This window comes from Mobula hypostoma, chromosome 18 (genome assembly GCF_963921235.1).
Source record: "Mobula hypostoma chromosome 18, sMobHyp1.1, whole genome shotgun sequence".
NCBI classification, from domain to species: domain Eukaryota; kingdom Metazoa; phylum Chordata; class Chondrichthyes; order Myliobatiformes; family Myliobatidae; genus Mobula; species Mobula hypostoma.
Genome location: NC_086114.1, coordinates 34,521,792 through 34,539,703, shown reverse-complemented (window position 1 = coordinate 34,539,703; position 17,912 = coordinate 34,521,792). Strand labels below are relative to the sequence as shown.

Genomic DNA, 17,912 nt, shown 5'->3' with positions numbered 1-17,912 from the left:
AAGATAGGACTATGACCCAGTTTTCTGGTGCTGGGTGTTTCTCTGTTGTTAGGGAATGATCTAGCAGGTGTAAAGTTGTCCCTGCAGTGCAGCTGACAACTAAGCCAATCACTGATGATCCAAAGACGGATTTGGACATGTATCCATCCTGTGCAAGCTATGGCCAAGAAGCTAGCCCATGCGGATGGTTCTGTGCAGAATGATTCTGCTGCCCATGATAGCCCAAATCAGGATTCAGATTTTGATGACTTGTCAGCGACTTTCCTACCTTCATTGTTTGATCAAGATCCTTGTAGTAGGGCTGACTATAAAGGTTTGTCTTTGTCCAGGAAGAAGTTTATAGCAGAACAGACCCGTGACACTGAGATTGCAGCCTTGAAAGAAAAAGCTGTCCCAGGTGATGAGATTAAGATTGAGAAAGTGCCAGTAGGGTATTATTTCAAGGATGGGAGTGTTAATGAGGAGTTGGAGACCAACTGATATTCCTGCAAGTGAGGAATGGGCAATTGTTCACTAGGTTGTAGTTCCTAAAGTTTATAGGAATGAGATTTTAACTTTGGCCCATAGTATGCCCTTGGGTGGCTATTTGGGTGTGAATAAAACTGTGAACAAGGTTTTGAAATAATTCTTCTGGCCTGGTTTGAGGAAAGATGTAGCGACATTTTGCCAAACTTGTCACACTTGCCCAGTTCTGGATAAACCTAATCAGGTCACCCCAGTGGCCCCACTGCAGCCTGTTCCTTCATTTGATGAACCCTTTTCTAAAGTTATTGTGGACTGTGTTGGCCCATTGCCAAAGACTAAAGCTGGCTATCAGTATTTGCTAACCATCATGTGTACAGCATCTAGATTTCCAGAAGCAATACCTCTCAGGAATATAAAAGCTAAAACCGTGTTGAAGTTTTTCACCTTATTTGGTATGTCTAAAGAAATCCAATCTGATCAAGGAAGTAATTTTATGTCAGGGTTATTCCAGCAGATAGTTTATAAACTGGGAGCCAAACAAATTACATCATCTGCGTACCATCCAGAATCCCAAGGGGCCTTAGAAAGATTTCATTCTACCCTCGAAACCATGATTAAGACATTCTGTGTTGAAAATGAGAAGGATTGGGATGAGAGAGTTCACTTACTTTTACTTGCAGTAAGGGAGTCAGTGGAAGAGTCCCTAGGCTTTAGCCCCTTTGAACTTGTGTTTGGACACCGGGTCCAAGGACCTTTGGCATTATTAAAGGCACAGTGGGTTAACAGTGGCCTGCATGTTAATTTGTTAGGCTATGTTTTGAAATTCAAGGACAGATTGAAAAGGGCTTGCGATTTAGCAAGAGAAAATTTAAAATCAGCCCAGGAAGGAATGAAAGCTTGGTATAATGAGAGCATTCCAGGTGGGAGATAAAGTGGTTGTTTGGTTTCCGGTCCAGAAAAATCCTCTTCAAGCAAAATTTCACTGTCCTTCTGAGGTTGTGTCTAAAGTTAATGATGTGTATTATGTAGTCAAAACACCAGATAGACGAAGGCCAATGCAGCTTTGTCATGTAAGCATGCTGAAATTGTATTATGAGAAACAAACAGCAGCTGTGACTGTTTTTGTCAATAACAATGAAGCTGACCTCTCTGGGAACTTACCAGCTGACCCATCTGAGGCCTATTTTAAATCAAACATTATTTCAGCCAGATTGATGAATTCGACTATTTTGGAAAATCTTGATGAGAAATTGGCTCATTTACAGTCACAGCAGCAGCAGCAGATGAAGCAGTTAATTATGAAATTTAGGGATTTGTTCCCTGATGTCCCAAAAAGAACCACAGCAGCCTCACATGATGTAGGTTTCGGCAATGCTAAACCCATAAAACAACATCCATATCGCATGAATGTTGAAAAATGTGGACTTGCTGAACAAGAAATTGAGTATATGTTGGAAAATGGTATTAGGCATTCTACTTCAGATTGGAGCTTACCTTGTGTTATGGTACCTAAACCAGATGGTAGTATCAGGTTTTGCACTGATTACAGAAAGGTGAATGCTATGACAAAAACAGATGCTTATCCCATCCTCAGAGTGGATGATTGTGTAGACAATGTTGGAACAGCTAAGTTTCTTACAAAGATCGATCTGTTAAAAGGGTATTGATGTGTTCCATTAACTGATAGAGGTAGAGAAATTTCTGCATTTGTAACACCTACTGGGTTGTATGAATACAATGTTTTCCCATTTGGAATGAAAAATGCTCCAGGAACATTCTAGAGAATGATTAATTCTGTAATTCAAGGGTTAAAGCACACCGATGCCTATATTGATGACTTGGTCATAGGAAATGACACATGGGAAGCCCATATCTCCGCAGTGGAAAAGCTGTTTGACGGGCTTTCAAAGGCCAATCTTACAGTTAATTTGGCTAAAAGTGAATTTGGCCATGCCACTGTGACATATCTTGGTTATGTTGTCGGTCAGGGCAGGTTGGCTCCTATTCAGGCAATTTTTGAGGTTCCCATTCCAACCAGTAAAAAAACACTCGGAAGATTCCTGGGAATGCTCGGATATTATTGCAAGTTCTGTAAAAACTTGACTAACTTCCTGAAGAGGGGTGAAAAGTTTGTTTGGAAAGAGCCTTGTCAGCAGGCATTTGATAAATTGAAAGCCATCTTATGTCACCAACCTGTGCTCAGGTCACCTGACTTTGCAAAGCCATTTTCTATAGCTGTGGGTGCCAGTGATGAAGCTGCAGGATGATTGTGGTGATGTTGACCATCCTGTGGTTTACTTTTCAAAGAAATTTAATGAGCATGAAAGAAATTATTCCACCATAGAGAAGGAATTATTATCACTTATTTTGACTTGCAGCATTTTGATGTGTATGTTTGTCCAGCTCAGAAACCACTTGTCATAATCCATTGGTGTTTCTGAGTAAAGTGAAAAACAAGAATAGAAGTTGTTAAATTGGAGTTTGAGTTTGCATGAGTATGATCTCATGATAACTCACATTAAAGGCAAGGATAATTATAATTGCCAATTGTCTTTCCAGATGTTAAGCTTGCGATGTACTCTTAATAGTGGAGTGGAATTTGTTATTTGCTTGTATATGCTGCTGCAAAATATATTAGTCTGTAGCATGCTATAGGGTAACCATACATGTATTGTTTCATATATTGTAGTTTGCAGTTAAAAATTTTGCTCTTCTAGATCAAAATTTTCTGTTTTGGGGGGAAGGTGTTACGTGCCCACGGGTTTCGTTTACTATGTGTCACTTTAAGAGACGCTTGGTTGAGGAGGGACTATGATATCAGTATAACAAGCTGTGACGAACTGCTGAGATTTTCAGTAGTAAGGAGAGAGAGAAAGAGAGAAGAAGGACTTTGGATTGCAAACTGCTAGTAGGAGTTTGCTGTGAAATTAGTGAAGTCTGATACTTTGCCAAGCCCAAAAGATTGTGTTGTTTAATGGATTGGATGTGTGATTGTCACTTCATATGATCCATACATGGATTTTGTTGGAGTATCCTGTGGTCCCACTTTCGTTAACCCTTACCTGGATTCGGGTGTGTTATGTGGTAACCACTTGGAAGAAGGGATGTTCTTTGACTGTCACCCTGTGATGTTTTATGTGGATTTCAGAACGACTTGATGGATAAGATCTTCGGCGACTGTTATTTCGTTTACCCAGCATGGAACCTGTGGAATTTCTTTGTAATCGCCTTCTCTCTACATTTTAACGTGGATTTCCAAATCTCTCCCATCGCTCATTTCGTGGATTACTGGACCCTTTCCTACTTTGCCATCTTAAGACTTTAAAAACTGTTCCTAAGCTTGATTGTTTGGGAGACACACACACACACTCACACGCATAACACTGTTACCTTCTATTTATTTTGTTTAATTCTCTATGTTATGAGTAGATACTAATAAAGGTGGTGGTTTTAACATGTAATCTATTGCTGCTGGTATGTAATCTTGCAAGATCAGTAGAATCCAGCTGTACTGTAAATGAAAATCTGCAGATACTGGAAATCAAAAACAAATATAAAAGATTCAAGAAACATTCAGCAGCATCCATGTAAAGGAAAACAGAAATAATATTTCTGGTTGATTATGTTGTCATTACAAGGAAAGGGATAATAGGAATATCTCTGATAGGGTAAGGCTAGTATTACTGTGAAGTTGTTGTAGAGGATATCGAATTGGTGTGTTAACGGGGGCAGTTAGAAAGAACACGAACAAAAACTATGAAATAAGGACAGTTAACAGATGAGAATACAAACAGAAGTTTTTGTGTTTTGGGAATATATCAAGAATGTCAATTTCAAGACCAGTGTTGCTGCATAATTTACTGCCTGTAAAATCTTTAAAGATTTAAATATGATTGTGCTATACAATTATACATTTTGGTCTTAATCCAAAATGTTGACTGCCTGTTTCCCTCCATGAATGTTTCCTGACCTACTCTGTTCTCCAGCAACTTGTTAGTTGCCCCTAATTTCCAGCATCTGCAGTCTTTTGTATCTCCAGTTATATATTTCACTTCTTAAAAGGTAGCAGTAAAGTTACTTCAGTTATCCAGTTCAAAAGGAAGTCTTTAATTTGTAGTATAGTTCAAAAACAAAACTCCAAATTGAGATTTTGTGTATACTCTACATATTATTTTACTGCAATATTATAGTGATACTGTAATAATATTTTCAGGCATACAATATACAAAATATGGATGCAGACGAAAAAATGATAGTAAAATGGTTCAAAGGAATTTCTGTGATAACGACAAAAAACCAAAGCCTATAAGGAGACGTTGCAACCTTCAAGAGTGCACTCAGCCATCGTAAGTACAATGTTACTCCTTTCTTATTTGGAAACTGTGAACAAAGTTTCAAACAGATCTTGCCATTAAAGGACAACCAATTGAAAGTATCTGTCAGTGTTGATTATTAATGTTGTACATTGTTTACATGTTTATTTTTGATTTTTTGCAGGTGGTTAACAGAGGAATGGGGACCCTGTAGTAAAACTTGTGGGAAAGTAGGATACCAAGTAAGAGTTGTACAATGTATCCAATATCTTAATGAAGGTGCCAACAAAACAGTGCACACCAAGTACTGCGCGGGAGAACGCCCTGACAATCGAAGGCCATGTAACCGCACACCATGTCCAGGGCTGTGGCGGACAGGAGCTTGGTCTCAGGTACAAATATCTTAATTCTTGAATAAATTATATTCATCTGACCGTTATAAACTTGTCAAAATGTTTAAATTTGTGGTTCAATTAAAAGTCACTGGCAATAAAATAGTCGCTAACAAGAAATAAGTTGGATGATCTTGTTGCACTATTACAGATTGCCAGGTAGGATGTTGTAGCCATCACTGAATCGTGCCTGAAGGATGATTGTAGTTGGGAGCTGAATATCCAAGGGTACACATTAAATGGAAGGGATAGAAAGGCAGGCAGAGGGAGTGGTGTAGCTCTACTGGTAAAGAATGGCATCAAATCAGTAGAAAGATGTGACATAGGATCGGAAGGTGTTGAATCCTTGTGAGTTGAGTTAAGAAACTGCAACAGTAAAACGGACAGGCCTCCCAACAGTGGCTGGGAGGTGGACCACAGATTACAACAGGAAGTAGAAAAGGTGAGTCAAAAGGGCAATGTTGTGGTAGTCATGGGAGATTTTAACATGCAGGTTGATTAGGAAAATCAGGTTGGTAATGGATCTCAGAAGAGTGAGTTTGTTGAAGGCCTAAGAGATGGCTTTTTAGAGCAGTTTGTCGTTGAGCCTACTAGGGAATCAGCTATATTTGTTTCTGTGTTATGTAATGACGATTAGCGAGCTTAAGGTAAAAGAACCCTTAGGAATCGGTGTTCACAATATGATTGAGTTCAACTTGAAATTTGATAGGGAGAAAGTAAAGTCTGATGTAGCAGTATTTCAGTGGAGTAAGGGAAATTACAGTGGTATGAGAGAGGAGTTAGCCAAAGTAAATTGGAAGGAGCTGCTGGCAGGGATGACAGCAGAGGAGCAAGGGTGTGCGTTTCTGGGAAAAATGAGGAAGGTGCAGGACATATGTATTCTAAAAGTGAAGAAATACTCAAATGGTAAAATAGTACAACCATGGCTGACAAGGGAAGCCAAAGCTATTGTAAAAGTAAAAGTAAAAGTAAGGGCATACAACAAAGCAAAAGTTAGTGGGAGGATAGAGGATTTGGAAGTTTTTAAAAACCTACCGTGAGCACTAAAAAAATCATTAGAAGGGAAAAGATGAAATATGAAAGCAAGCTAGCAAATAATATCAAAGTGGATAGTAAAAGTTTTTTCAAATATGTTAAAAATAAAAGAGAAATGAGAGTGGATATAGGACTGCTTGAAAATGAGGCAGGAGAGATAATAACGGGGGACAAGGAGATGGCTGATGAACTAAATGAGTATTTTGCATCAGTCTTCACTGTGGAAGACACTATCAGTATGCCTAATGTTGTGTACGAAGGAAGAGAAGTGGGTGCAGTTACTATTACAAGGGAGAAGGTGCTGAGAAAGCTGAAAGGCCTAGAGGTACATAAGTCACCCGGACCAGATGAACTGTACCCTAGGGTTCTGAAAGAGGTAGCGTTAGAGATTGTGGTGGCATTAGAAATGATCTTTCAAAAATCATTAGGTTCTGTCATGGAGGTGCCAGAGGACTGGAAAATTGCAAATATCACTCCACTCTTTAAGAAGGCGGCAGAAAGGAAATATTGACCAGTTAGCCTGACCTCAGTGGTTGGGAAGATGTTAGAGTCAGTTGTTTAAGGATGAGGTGATGGAGTAGTTGGTGACACAGGACAAGATAGTACAAAGTCAACATTATTTCCTTCAGGAAATATCCTGTCTGATGAACCTGTTGAAATTCTTTGAGGAGATTACAAGTAGGATAGATAAAGGGGATGCAGTGGATGTCATGCTGAGGCTTTATAAGGCACTGGTGAGGCTTCATGTTGAGTATTGTGAAAAGTTTTGGTACCCTCATCTTAGAAAAGATTTACTGGCATTGGAGAGGGTCCAGAGGAGGTTCACAAGGATGATTCCAGGAATGAAAGGATTATCATATGAGGAGTGTTTGATGGTTCTGGGTCTGTACTCGCTGGAATTCAGAAGGATGAGGGGGATCTCATTGAAACCTTTCAAATGTTGAAAGGCCTAGACAGAGTAGATGTGGAAAGGGTGTTTCCCATGATAGGAGAGTCTAGGACAAGAGGGCACAGCCTCAGGATAGAGGGGTGCCCTTTCTCAACAGGGATGTGGAGAAATTTCTTTCGCCAAACAGTGGTGAATTTGTGGAACATGCAGCTGTGGAGGCCAGGTCACTGGGTGTATTTAAGGCAGAGATTGATAGATTCTTGATTGGACATCGCATCAAAGGTTACAGGGAGAAGGCCAGAACTGGGGTTGAGGAGGAGGAAAAAAGGATCAGCCATGATTGAATGGCAGAGCAGACTCGATGGGCCAGATGGTCTCATTCTGCTCCTATTTCTTGTGGTCTTAAATACAGAAAACAATTTGATGGAACATATGAATATGAAATTCGCTACTACTTAAGTAAAGGCAATAGCCGGATATCCATTGCAAATCACAAAATGTGTTGAAGAATTGAAAGTAGTCACTGTGGAGCAGAGCAATATTATATACAAATCAGCACATCTTAACACCCATTGGGAAATTCAAATTTTTAACTCATTTTGTTTGATTATGTTGTGAAATTACCCCAATATTATCAACTCTTGTGCAATGGCCAATATTTGTTCCTAGCATGATATTTCAACCTCACAGGTTGAAATTGCTGGTTCTTTCCTCACAGACCAACTGTTACTAATCCAGTTCTCCTGAAACCATGCTCTGTAGAGGGCAACACTTAGATTACATTTTCCATTCCCATTGAGATCTGTAGCTTTCTTGCAACTCAAATACAAGATTTACAAATGTGCCCAGGTTGCTTTGCCTTTATGATCAAAGTCATGGCTCCTCTCAGTTTCATTCCAATGTACTGCTACGTCTCATCAGTTTCTGCTTTTAAATTAGGGTGGTTACCCAAGCGAAGAAAGCATCATTTACTTTTCTTTCCATCTACAGGACGGGGTATAGTGAGCATGGGTATTACAGGCATTCATTGACTGCACATTTTATACTAGCTTCTGCATAGAGCTTGACTGTAACCTTTTAGGTAGTCTGTGGCTTTTCTGCACAAAGAGCATGCCTCCTGTGGACACTGTTCTTCAACTGCTCGTCCGTGTCACTCAGACTCCCTGGGAGCAGTTTCTAACATCTCTCCCATTATTACAGCAGCCATTTATTAAAGAGTATCACTCCCCTGCAACTGGAAGAATTTTGCTTCTATATCACCCTAAGGTTTAAGGTTAACATGTGGCCTATCACAGTTGCATAGCCAAGTGCCATCCAATGTTCTAGGGATGTTACAATTGAAAATTTGAACTCCATGGGGTCTTTACAGCAGTGTTACAGTGATCCACTATACTGTTTTAATGTTATTACATTGTACTAAAGCATTTTATTAGGCCAATATCTTTAGGAGGAGGCTGGATTAGAATGGAAAGAATAGATTCAGGTTTACTCAGATGATAGGAAGCTCATATGAATCATATATTGAAGGAAAGATTGAATTACTTAATTCTGCAAAGTGAATTTTAAGTGAAGTGAAGCCTAAGTGACATGTTATTATTAAACCTTCATGATAAACATCATATTCTTAGAAAAAAATTTGAATGGCAAGTTCAGAGAGTGCAGAGGAGATTTACAAGGATCTTGCCTGGATTGGAGAGCATGCCATATGAGAATAAATTGTGTGAACTTGGCCTTTTCTCCTTGGAACGACGGAGGATGAGAGGTGACCTGATAGAGGTGTATAAGATAATGAGAGGCATTGATCGTGTGTGTAGCCAGAGGCTTTTTCCCAGGGCTGAAATGGCTAACACGAGGGAGTATAGTTTTAAGGTGCTTGAAATAGGTACAAGGGGGCTGTCAGAGAGTGGTGGGTGCGTGGAATGCACTACCAGCGAAGGTGATAGAGGCAGATACAATAGGGACTTTTAAGCAACTCTTAGATAGGTACGTGAAGCTTAGAAAAATAAAGGGCTCTGCAGTGGGGAAATTCTAGGTTTTTTCTAGAGTAGGTTACATGATGGGCACAACATTGTGGGCTAAAGGACCTGTAATGTGCTGTACATTTCTATGTTTCCATATATATTTTATATGTTCCCACTGCGAGAACTTCATTCTTATCCCTCTGTCCTTACTTTTCATGGCCCAGTGTTCTGTGACTTGTGGAGAAGGTTTCCAGCAACGCCAGGTGGTCTGCCGAGGCAGTGATAACACCATCAGTCAATGTGTGGGTGAAAAGCCTGAGAGTGTCCAAGTGTGCAAACTGGCACAGTGCATTGGTAAGGATATGAGTAAGGATATGACATGTGAGTAAGCTAACCGTAGTTCGCCATGTTGTATAAAACAGCAATATTTTAATTGCACTGTTAATGTTGGTTTCCATTGAAATGCAGAGTTACATTGAATTAGATATAGAGGTCAGTACACTATACCCAAAGTAAATAGAACCTGCTTGGTAATGGATATTTTTGCTATGATATGAATTTGGCACTACTGATGAAGAGGCAAAATTCAATATGATAGATGGGGTTTGATAAACATGATTGGAAAGTATGGTTGAGTTTGAAAGGCAGAAGAAAAAAGTCTGAAATAAATGAGGATTTTGTGAAGTGCAAAATTATTTTATTTAATTCAAGCGTTTTGGGAATAAGGGCTTTACAAGAAGGTCACGTATGCAGATGTCAGAGTATCTTAATGCCCATTTTTGTCAGTAGTTTGGAACCACACTAGACTTCATTCCCCTAGTGAATCTGAATGGTCTAAAAAGAGTCAGTGAGAGACCATAATGAATCATAATTCAGCTTGTTTAGCATGGTAATAGAAAAGGACAGAAAGGAGTATAAGATATTTTAGGGGCACAGCCAGATTTATTAGGCTGGCATATGTAGACTGGAAATGGTCACTTGAAGATAGATCTGTGTAAAGAAGTAAGAGGAATGAACAAAAAGATAATGAAGGCCTAAAACAAATATGTACTCATTAAAAGAAAAAGGAGATCGTCCAGTTCTAGACCCCCATGTATGTTGAAGAATATACAGGCAGGACAAAGGTATAAGGAGAAACTTATGAAAGATATTGAAAGCACACACTACAGAAAGTCTGGATCATAGAGGTGAAATTTTAAAAAATTGAGGGCAGAGAAGGGACATGATAAAATCAAGAAGCCTCCAAGGGAGGGAGTAATGGAATAGTCTAAAAGACAAGAAAGAGAGATTGGTTAAATCCCTAAATGGTGTGTGAAGTTTCGAATGAATGTTTTTAACAGAGGAGTATATTTCCATTAAGGAAGAAGAATGTGAGGTATCAAAAATATTAAACAGAGATAGACCATGAAACACAAGAGATTCTGCACATACTGGAAATCCAGAACAACACACACACAAAATGATGGAAGAACTCAGCAGGTTAAGCATCATCTATTGAAGGGAATTTACAATTGACTTCTTAGGCCAAGACCCTTCATTAGGACTGGAAAGGAAGGGGAAGAAGCCAGAATAAGGTGGTGGGGAGAGGGTAAGGAAAACAAGTTGGCAGGTGATAGATGAAACCAGGTAAGGGGTGGGGGAGGATGGATGAAGTAATAAGATGGGAAGTGATAGGTGGAAGAGATAAAGGGCTGAAGAAGAAGGAATCTGATAGGAGTGGAGAGTGAAACCATGGGAGAAAGGGAAGGAGGGGCATCCGAGGGAAGTGATAGGCAGGTGAGGAGAAGAGAAGAGGTATGTGGGGAGTCAGAATGATGAATGAGAAGAGGAGGGGGTGAAATTACTGGAAGTTAGAGAAATTGATGTTCATACCATCAGGTTTAGAAGAATTTGAGAGAAACAGAGAGAAATGATGTGTTAAAGGATCTAGTATCTTTAAAAATTAATAAGTCACCAGGCCAAGATAAAATATACCTCAGGCTCTTAAAGAAACAAGGGAGGAATTAGTGCATGCTCCCACTATAGTTTTCCAACACTCTTTGCTACCAGAGAACAGATGTAAAACTGTTAGAAGAGGAGGAAGTGATGGGTTGAGTAATTACAGATCACTCACTTTGGTAATTGTTGGAGTAAATTCTGGGGGAAGATAAATAAGCATTTAGTGAAACACGGGTAAATCGAAGATAGAGTAGATTTGTTAAGAGATTTGTAAGGACATGTTTGGCACAGCGTTGTGGGCTGAAGAGCCTGTATCGTGCTGTAGGTTTTCTATGTTTCCAGAACATTAGCGCTGATTTTTTTGAGGAGGTCATAATGAAAGCCAATGTGTATAAAGCATTTGATTTCTATACGTGGTTTTGAGGAAGGCATTTGACAATACCAGATAAAAAAAACATAAAAGCCCATGAAATCCTGGGAAACTGAAACTGGATTCAAAATAGACACAGAAGGTAAGAGGTTGATAAGAGAGCTTCTGCTATGGGATTCTGCAAGGCTACATATGTGGCTCCTTGCTTTTTGTAGTGGACAGCTTGCAAACGTAAGAAATAAGAATAGGCTACCCAACCATCAAGCCATTTTAGCACCAATCCTTTTTCCCTTGATTCCCCTTAACACCTATAAAGCTATTCATTTGTTTTGAATAAGTACAACTGAGTTTTCCAAAGTAGAGGCTTGCAAAGATTTACCAGCCTCAGTGATAAGAAATCTCTGCTTATCTCAGGCCTAAATAGCTTATAGATTATGAAATAAAAAGCCACCCCCCATCATCCCTCCACTGTCCTAGGGTGCTGCAGGAAGGATATGATAGCACTGAAGAAGGTATAAAGAGGATTTGCATAGATATTAACATGCCTCAGAATTATAGTTAAGGACAGACTGGCTAGTTGAAGTTGTTTACTTTGGAACAAAAGAATATGAGAGGAGGTATAATTGAGATAAAAGTTATTGTGCTGGACAAGATGCACAAGATGGATTTATTTCCCTTGGTAGATACATCAGTAAATACTGAGCATAAGTTTCAATTCGTCATTTGAAGGATTGGAGGGAATCTCGGGGGTACAAACAAATGTCACTCCTCCAGAACTGGCTATCAGAAACCCTCACCACATTTTAAAGAGCCGTGGTCTACAGGTCTGTAGATTATGAACTAGGAAATAAAATTGGCCTGGTTTGCTTATAGACCAGGATGAAATGACTTGCTCCTGCGCTAAGAATGTCTATAATTCTATAACTTTCTAGGCATACGTTGGGTATTCCAGTGCCTAGGTTGCTGGTAATGTACATAATTAGTTGTCTATTAACATCAGCAGACAAAAAAATTATATTGAATTTGGTGTTTGTTGCAATCAAGCCCCCAATATGCATTCTCTGGGGACATTGCTCTGAGAACGATTTGAAAAAAATTAACTTTTGGTTTTCATGCATCTGATTTTGTCAGTTAATGAATTTTCACTATCATGCTACAAAGTTAAATAAAATACCAATTTTATTAAATAATCCCTTTGGTTCATTTAGGAAAATCTTCTGTTTTCACTCCAAGTATGGAAACCATTGTCCAAGTAACTCCACGGGACAACTGGGTGTCACAGCTCGTACCAGAGAAGCCTCTTCATAAAATCCTAACAAGTAAATCACACTTTACCAGAGCTTGTACTAACAATGTTTAAAATTTGGATTAGATTTTAAGAAATACCACAATAGATTTGCACTTTGGGTAACTAATCAGAAAATCAGGTGCTTGTATTTGTGACTAACCAAATCTTTGAGCTATTAATATGAACAGAAATTCTACTATTACCTGGTTAGCACAAGTTCAAAAAAATCTACTGAATCTGTGAATGGCTGAAGGATTGGAGCAGGGCGCAGGGATTCAGATTTCTGGATCATTGGGACCTCTTTTGAGGCAGGTGTGAACTGTACAAAAAGGACGGGTTGCACTTGAATCCCAGGGGGACCAATATCCTGGCGGGGAGGTTTGCTAAGGCTACTAGGGAGAGTTTAAACTAGAGTTGTTCGGGGGTGGAACCGAACTGAAGAGACTGGGGAAGAAGCTGTTGGCTCACAAATAGAGAAAGCTCGGTGACAGTGTGTGAGGGAGGATAGATTAGATTATTAGATCAGATTAGATTATGAGGACACGCAGTCCTCTTTTATTGTCATTTAGTAATGCATGCATTAAGAAATGATACAATATTCCTCCGGTGTGATATCACAGAAACACAGAACAGACCAAGACTGAAAAACTAACAAAAACCGCATAATTATAACATATAGTTACAACAGTGCAACAATACCATAACTTGATGAAGAACAGGCTATGATTTTAGTAAAAAAGTTCAAAGTCTCTCGAAAGTCCCACATCTCACGCAGACGGGAGAAGGAAGAAAACTCTCCCTGCCATGCCCGACCACAGTCCAACACTGAGTTGTCCGAAAACTTCAAGCTCCGATCAGCCCTCCGACACCGAGTACCGAGCACCATCTCTGCCGAACGCTTCGACCCCAGCCTCGGTCGCCAGCAGCAGGCAAAGCCGGGGATTTGGGGCCTTCCCTCTGGAGATTCTCAATCGCATAGTAGCAGCGGCAGCGAACCAGGCATTTCAGAAATTTCTCCAGATGTTCCTCTGTGCCTTCTCACGTCTGTCTCCATCAAATCAGAATTGTGCACGGCATCCTACTTACAAATATATCATTTCACCGGAGAGCTGCGCGCGCTGCGTTGCGCCGCCATCTTCTCCTCCCGCCCAAGTGATAGAGAAAGCATGCACTCAGACTGACGGTTTGAGATGTGTCTATTTTAACGCAAAGAGTATTGTGAACAAAGCGGATGAGCTTAGAGCGTGGATCAATACTTGGAGCCATGACAGACACTTGGATGGCTCAGGGACAGGAATGGTTACTTCAAGTGCCGGTTTTTAGATGATTCAGAAAGGACAGAGAGGGAGGCAAAAGAGGTGGGGGCGTAGCACTATTGATCAGAGATAGTGTCATGGCTGCAGAAAAGGTGGACGTCATGGAGGGGTTGTCTACGGAGTCTCTGGGTGGAGATTAGGAACGGGAAGGGTCAATAACTCTACTGGGTTTTTTTATGGGCTGCCCAATAGTAACAGGGATATCGAGGAGCAGATAGGGAAACAGATCCTGGAAAGGTAATAATAACAGAGTTGTCGTGATGGAAGATTTTAATTTCCCAAATATCGATTGGCATATCGCTAGAGCAAGGGGTTTAGATGGGGTGGAGTTTGTTAGGTGTGTTCAGGAAGGTTTCTTGACACAATATGTAGATAAGCCTACAAGAGGAGAGACTGTACTTGATTTGGTTTTGGGAAATGACCCTGGTCAGGTGTCAGATCTCTTAGTGGGAGAGCATTTTGGAGATAGTGATCATAATTCTATCTCCTTTACAATAGCATTGGAGAGAGATAGGTCCAGACAAGTTAGAAAAGCATTTAATTGGAGTAAGGGGGTTATGAGGCAGGAACTTGGAAGCTTAAATTGGGAATAGATGTTCTCAGGGAAAGGTACAGAACAAATGTGGCAAATGTTCAGGGGATATTTGTGTGGAGTTCTACAGAGGTACGTTCCAATGAGACAGGGAAGTTATGGTAGGGTACAGGAACCGTGGTGTACAAAGGCTGTAGTAAATCTAGTCAAGAAGAAAAGAAAAGCTTATGAAAGGTTCAGAGAACTAGGTAATGTTAGCGATCCGGAAGATTGTCAGGCTAACAGGAAGGAGCTTAAGAAGGAAATTAGGAGAGCCAGAAGGGGCCATGAGAAGGCCTTGGTGGGCAGGATTAAGGAAAACCCCAAGGCATTCCACAAGAATGTGTGACAGTGGGAAAGTGTGTATGGAACCGGAGGAAATAGCAGAGGTACTAAATGAATACTTTACTTCATCTCTTGGTGATTGTAGTGATGACTTGCAGCGGACTGAAAAGCTTGAGCATGTAGATATTAAGAAAGAGGATGTGCTAGAGCTTTTGGAAAGCATCAAGTTGGATAAGTCACCGGGACCGGATGAGATGTACCCCAGGCTACTGTGAGAGGTGAGGGAGGAGATTGCTGAGCCTCTGGTGATGATCTTTGCATCATCAATGGGGACGGGAGAGGTTCCAGAGGATTGGAGGGTTGCGGATGTTGTTCCATTATTCAAGAAAGGGAGTAGACATAGCCCAGGAAATTATAGACCAGTGAGTCTTACTTCAGTGGTTGGTAAGTTGATGGAGAAGATCCTGAGAGGCAGGATTTATGAACATTTGGAGAGGTATAATATGATCAGGAATAGCCAGCATGGCTTTGTCAAGGGCAGGTCATGCCTTATGAGCCTGATTGAATTTTTTGAGGATGTGACTAAGCACATTGATGAAGGAAGAGCAGTAGATGTAGTGTATATGGATTTCAGTAAGGCATTTGATAAGGTACCCCATGCAAGACTTATTGAGAAAGTAAGGAGGCATGGGATCCAAGGGGACATTGCTTTGTGGATCCAGAACTGGCTTGCCCACGGAAGGCAAAGAGTGGTTGTAGAAGGGTCATATTCTGCATGGAGGTTGGTGACCAGTGGGTGTGCCTCAGGGATCTGTTCTGGGACACTTACTCTTTGTGATTTTTATAAATGACCTGGATGAGGAACTGGAGGGATGGGTTAGTAAGTTTGCTGATGACACAAAGGTTGGGGATAGTGTGGAGGGCTGTCAGAGGTTACAGCGGGACATTGATAGGATGCAAAACTGGGCTGAGAAGTGGCAGATGGAGTTCAACCCAGATAAGTGTGAAGTGGTTCATTTTGGTAGGCCAAATATGATGGCAGAATATAGTATTAATGGTAAAACTCTTGGCAGTGTGGAGGAAAAAGGGATCTTCGGGTCCAAGTCCATAGGATGCTCAAAGCAGCTGTGCAGGTTGACTCTGTGGTTAAGAAGGCATACAATGTATTGGCCTTCATCAATCAAGGAATTGAATTTAGGAGCCGAGAGGTAATGTTGCAGCTATATAGGACCCTGGTCAGACCCCACTTAGAGTACTGTGCTCAGTTCTGGTTGTCTCACTACAGGGAGGATGTGGAAACTATAGAAAGGGTGCAGAGGAGATTTACAAGGACGTTACCTGGAATGGGGGGCATGCCTAATGAAAACAGTTTGAGTGAACTCAGCCTTTTCTCCTTGGAGCGAAGGAGGATGAGAGGTGACCTGATAGAGGTGTATAAAATGATGAGAGGCATTGATCGTGTGGATAGTCAGAGGCTTTTTCCCAGGGCTGAAATGGCTACCACAAGAGGACACAGGCTTAAGGTGCTTGGGAGTAGGTACAGAGGAGATGTCAGGGGTAAGTTTTTTATGCAGAGAGTGGTGAGTGCGTGGAATGGGCTGCCGGCAATGGTGGCGGAGGTGGATACGATAGGGTCTTTTAAGAGGTTTTTGGTTAGGTACATGGAGCTTAGAAAAATAGGCGGCTATGGGTAACCCTAGTAATTTCTAAGATAGGGACATGTTCAGCACAACTTTGTGGGCCGAAGGGCCTGTATTGTGCTGTAGATTTTCTATGTTTCTAAAGCAGCTGGAGATTGCAGTGGTAGCTAATCAAGCTACTTAGCAGCTCCAGTGCTTCCTCCACAATCTTCAAAGTTCAAAGTGCTACGTGACAGTGATGGTAAGAATTGGAGGAGATGGCAGTTGAATGCGTGGCTGAGGAGTTGGTGCAGGGAGCAGGATTTTAGATTTTTGGATCATTGGGATCTCTTCTGGGGAAGGTGGGACCTGTACAGATTGGATGGATTGCACCTGAACTCGAGGGGAAGCAATATCCTTGCAGGTAGGTTTACTAGTATGGTTCGGGAGGGTTTAAACTAATTTGCAAGGGGGATGGGACCCAGAGCGATAGAGCAGTGAAAGAGTAAAGCCAGATCTAACATATAGAGAGGCTTTGACGAAAGAGAAGCAGAATAAACGGTGTAAAGGTAGTAGGGCAGAAGGACTGAAGTGTGTGTACCTCAATGCAAGAAGCATCAGGAACAAAGGTGATGAACTGAGAGCTTAGATACATACATGGAATTATGATGTAGTGGCCATTACAGAGACTTGGCTGGCACCAGGGCAGGAATGGATTCTCAATATTTCTGGATTTTAGTGCTTTAAAAGGGATAGAGAGGGGGGGAAGGGGAGGAGGGGTGGCATTACTGGTCGGGGATACTATTACAGCTATAGAAAGGGTGGGTAATGTAGCAGGATCCTCTTTTGAGTCAGTATGGGTGGAAGTCAGGAACAGGTCGTAGCAGTTACTCTACTGGGGGTATTCTACAGGCCCCCTGGTAGCAGCAAAGATACAGAGGAGCAGATTGGGAGGCAGATTTTGGAAAGGTGCAAAATTAACAGGGTTGTTATCATGGGTGACTTTAACTTCCCTAATATTGATTGGCACCTGATTAGTTCCAAGGGTTTAGATGGGGCAGAGTTTGTTAAGTGTGTCCAGGACGGATTCCTGTCACGGTATGTGGACAGGCCGACTGGGCTAATGCCAAACTAGATCTAGTACTAAGTAATGAACTGGGTCAGGTCACAGATCTCTCGGTGGGTGAGCATCTGGGGGACAGTGACCACTGCTCCCTGGCCTTTAGCATTATCATGGAAAAGGACAGAAAATTTTTAATTGGGGAAGGGCAAATTATGAGGCTATAAGGCTAGAATTTGCGGGTGTGAACTGGGATGATGTTTTTGCAGGGAAATGTACTATGGACATGTGGTCGATGTTTAGAGATCTCTCGCAGGATGTTAGGGATAAATTTGTCCCGGTGAGGAAGATAAAGAATGATAGGGTGAAGGAACCATGGGTGACAAGTGAGGTGGAAAATCTAGTCAGGT

The 17,912-nt window shown here is 41.1% G+C and overlaps 1 protein-coding gene across 2 annotated transcripts in view; it reads left to right on the top strand.

Annotated features, from left to right (window-relative positions):
• LOC134358453 (A disintegrin and metalloproteinase with thrombospondin motifs 14) overlaps positions 1 to 17,912 on the top strand; it is a 242,619-nt gene that overhangs the window by 217,257 nt on the left and 7,450 nt on the right. Inside the window, exons 18-21 of one of the 2 annotated variants that reach the window (XM_063070691.1) lie at positions 4,679 to 4,811; positions 4,963 to 5,170; positions 9,280 to 9,409; positions 12,572 to 12,682. In XM_063070691.1, coding sequence (XP_062926761.1) covers positions 4,679 to 4,811; positions 4,963 to 5,170; positions 9,280 to 9,409; positions 12,572 to 12,682 — 582 coding nt within the window. The remainder of the gene's footprint in view (positions 1 to 4,678; positions 4,812 to 4,962; positions 5,171 to 9,279; positions 9,410 to 12,571; positions 12,683 to 17,912) is intronic. The other variant, XM_063070692.1, reaches the window with a different exon arrangement.